Source organism: Morone saxatilis, unplaced genomic scaffold, assembly GCF_004916995.1.
Source record: "Morone saxatilis isolate NCDOM2014 unplaced genomic scaffold, NCSU_SB_2.0 Contig11, whole genome shotgun sequence".
In the NCBI taxonomy this organism is placed as follows: domain Eukaryota; kingdom Metazoa; phylum Chordata; class Actinopteri; family Moronidae; genus Morone; species Morone saxatilis.
The window spans coordinates 16,006,246-16,008,934 of record NW_023339663.1 but is presented as its reverse complement, the minus strand read 5'-3'; the positions used below and the strand labels follow the sequence as shown (position 1 = coordinate 16,008,934).

The following is a 2,689-nucleotide window of genomic DNA, read 5'->3' as shown; positions in this document are numbered from 1 at the left end:
GTTGCACAGTAATTTCCCTCTGGATAAATAAAGCTTCTTGAATCTGAATCTTGAATATACTGTATGTTTGCGCATATCAGTGCACCATGGAGCACTGTTGCTTTTACTTATACAATATATATATATATATATCTTTGGTTTAATGTTGTGTTATTTGTCCTGTCCCCTCTGGTCTTTGACAAATGAAGTGGGTATAAGGCAACCTACCATCATATAAAAAGTCTTCTTTTCTTTCTCCTTATTTCTCCGAGCAGCATTTTCAAGCAGAGAACTGAAGCATTGTTTAATGATGGCAGACCAAATCCATTTCAAGGTTGTATGACGGCAGAAGATAGAGGACATAAAGAGTTATACAGTATGCAAAGAATTAAACGATGCATTTTCTAAGTAACATACATCCATTTGATGATAAAACATTTACAGTAAACATTTAAACATGTACGGTAGATGCAGTACATCTAAACTGCACTGGTACATGTATAATGATTGATATAACATATGCCAACAAGTGACCAATGTCCCAACCACCATGTGACATGTACTGCACACCTAGTTTCACCCCTTTGAGAAATCCAGGTCACCTGCCATCCTCCCATTGGGCAATGTGCTCTGCAGCTGTGAAAACACACACACACACACATATTACAGAAATAATTCAAATATGTACATTATTTGAAATGTTGAGCACATTGTAAAAAAGGAAAAACAGTTAAGTGTGCAGAAAAAATGTGGTTTGTGTCATAAATCCCTAGTAATCCTTCAGTTTTACTCAAACGTGACTGTGAACTTAATAATGCAAAATATGACATAAGAGACAAAAGTGTAGACTTTTCACGCATAAAACCCACACACACACACACACATATTCACAGACATTACTCCGGAGTAACATAGCTTAGTGTCTGCCTCAGGCTGTGTGATATCCACTTATCATTTTATTACCAATTAAAACACAGCAAAGAAGACTGGAAATTACTCTGATGGGATGGAGGGAGCTGTATGCTTTTAATCAGCTAAATTGATGCATTTCACTCTTTGTTGCTTCAGTGAAATTTTGCTTTTACTTTGAGATGAAGGGTGGTAAAATGACAAATAATATTCACATATGTTTAGCTTTGTTATCGTCCTCTATACTGCTGTGGCTTAACTACTGCCGCCTCAAGCCCTCTCTTTATCCTGATCTGCTAGTCCCATTTAACACAAACTACAAAGACATTAAGGTCTTAAAAAAGCAGGCTGTAAAAACATTGTCCTAGCAACGTTGACCACATTCAGAGTGGATCACTCTTTCAGCTATGACTGATCAATACTAGCAGCAACCACTTGCAAAGACACAATCAAGTGGGCAAAACTAAACATCTGCCACCATCTCATTCCTTATAATCAATGTAAGTGGTGTGTGTGTCTAAACACTGCGGGCCTTTGTGGAGCTGACGTATATTGATCGTTCAAAGTGCCATTGATTTAGACTGAGTGCCATGTTTAAATGTGTAGGCAGGATCACACAGAGATTTCAGTGTTGTGTTCACATCATTCTTACTGGATTAACATTTTACACTACACCCTGCAGTGGTTATCAGTGACAGAGGCTGGGAAAGAGGTAATACTAAATGTCTGGACACAGTAGAGCGCAGCAGGTAGCGGGAGTGACAATAATAATTCCAAAGAGCCGTCAATTTTAAATTTGAAAAAAAAGAAAACAGCCATTCTACAGCCCAAACAAATACAAAATGTAATGTGAAAGGCTTGCATGTAGTGCTAAACTGACCACCTGGGTCTACAGATTGCAGATTTTAGACACTTTTAGTTCACTGTTTTAGTTTTCTGGCTCTCTCAATTACTTTCTGTCTGAGTCTTATTGCTCCCATAAAAAAGAATAAAACCTTGAATAACCATTTCCAGTAATCATCCACATATTTATCTCAGGAGTTGATGGACGCCTACTTAGCTTCAGGGTTAAGCACATACCACAACATTCCTGGTAATCTCTCCACTGTCATCTCTAATGAATGCATTAAAATGCTAAAAAATTTCAATTTAAAAATCAGTTGGGTAGCCATGCTGGAGGTGAAACAAGACAAGACAAGAGTTGTTTGCTCACAGTATCAGTATCGTACAAAGGAAATGGAGGTCTTTTGGTGCTTTTTTGCATTGGAGAAATATGAGATATGTGATCATTTGTACAAAACATTTGCCCCCTCAACCCTTTCAACCACCCTCACCCGGAAGGAGCCTTACCATGTAGACAAATGTATCGGTTCTGTGTTTTACAGCGCTGGTCGTTCCAGTTAAAGGCACTTAATGCCTGCATCTCTACACAGTTTCCAAAGCTAGACAGAGAAAGAAAAGGAGAAAGTATTTTTTGAGCTGCCGATTGAAAAAGGTTTACAGTGAAGATGAAGGCAAAAAAACATTGGACCAGTTTTCTTTTGTTTGAAGTTTTGATAAAGCGGCATGAAGCAGAGGAACTAGAGGACTATAGTAACTCACAAGGCAAACAAACACAGATGTAACAAATATAACCAAGTAAATTTAGTCTCTGATATAGAAATCTGACAATACTATTTCATTTATACATGACAGCATGATTAAAACTAGTTATTACTGATAGAACAACTAGTTTTATAGTTTATAATAAAACTAGTTATTACTAACAGATATAATAGTAGTTTAGATAGATAGATAGATA

The 2,689-nt window shown here is 37.0% G+C and overlaps 1 protein-coding gene across 1 annotated transcript in view; it reads right to left on the bottom strand.

The window, feature by feature from the left end:
* Positions 1 to 448: 448 nt before the first annotated feature.
* LOC118321062 (C-type lectin domain family 18 member A-like) overlaps positions 449 to 2,689 on the bottom strand; it is a 10,421-nt gene continuing 8,180 nt past the window's right edge. Inside the window, exons 11-12 of the mRNA XM_035652247.1 lie at positions 2,239 to 2,330; positions 449 to 615 (exon numbers count right to left, since the gene is read on the bottom strand). Of these exons, the coding sequence (XP_035508140.1) occupies positions 578 to 615; positions 2,239 to 2,330 (130 nt within the window). The 3' untranslated portion in view covers positions 449 to 577. The remainder of the gene's footprint in view (positions 616 to 2,238; positions 2,331 to 2,689) is intronic.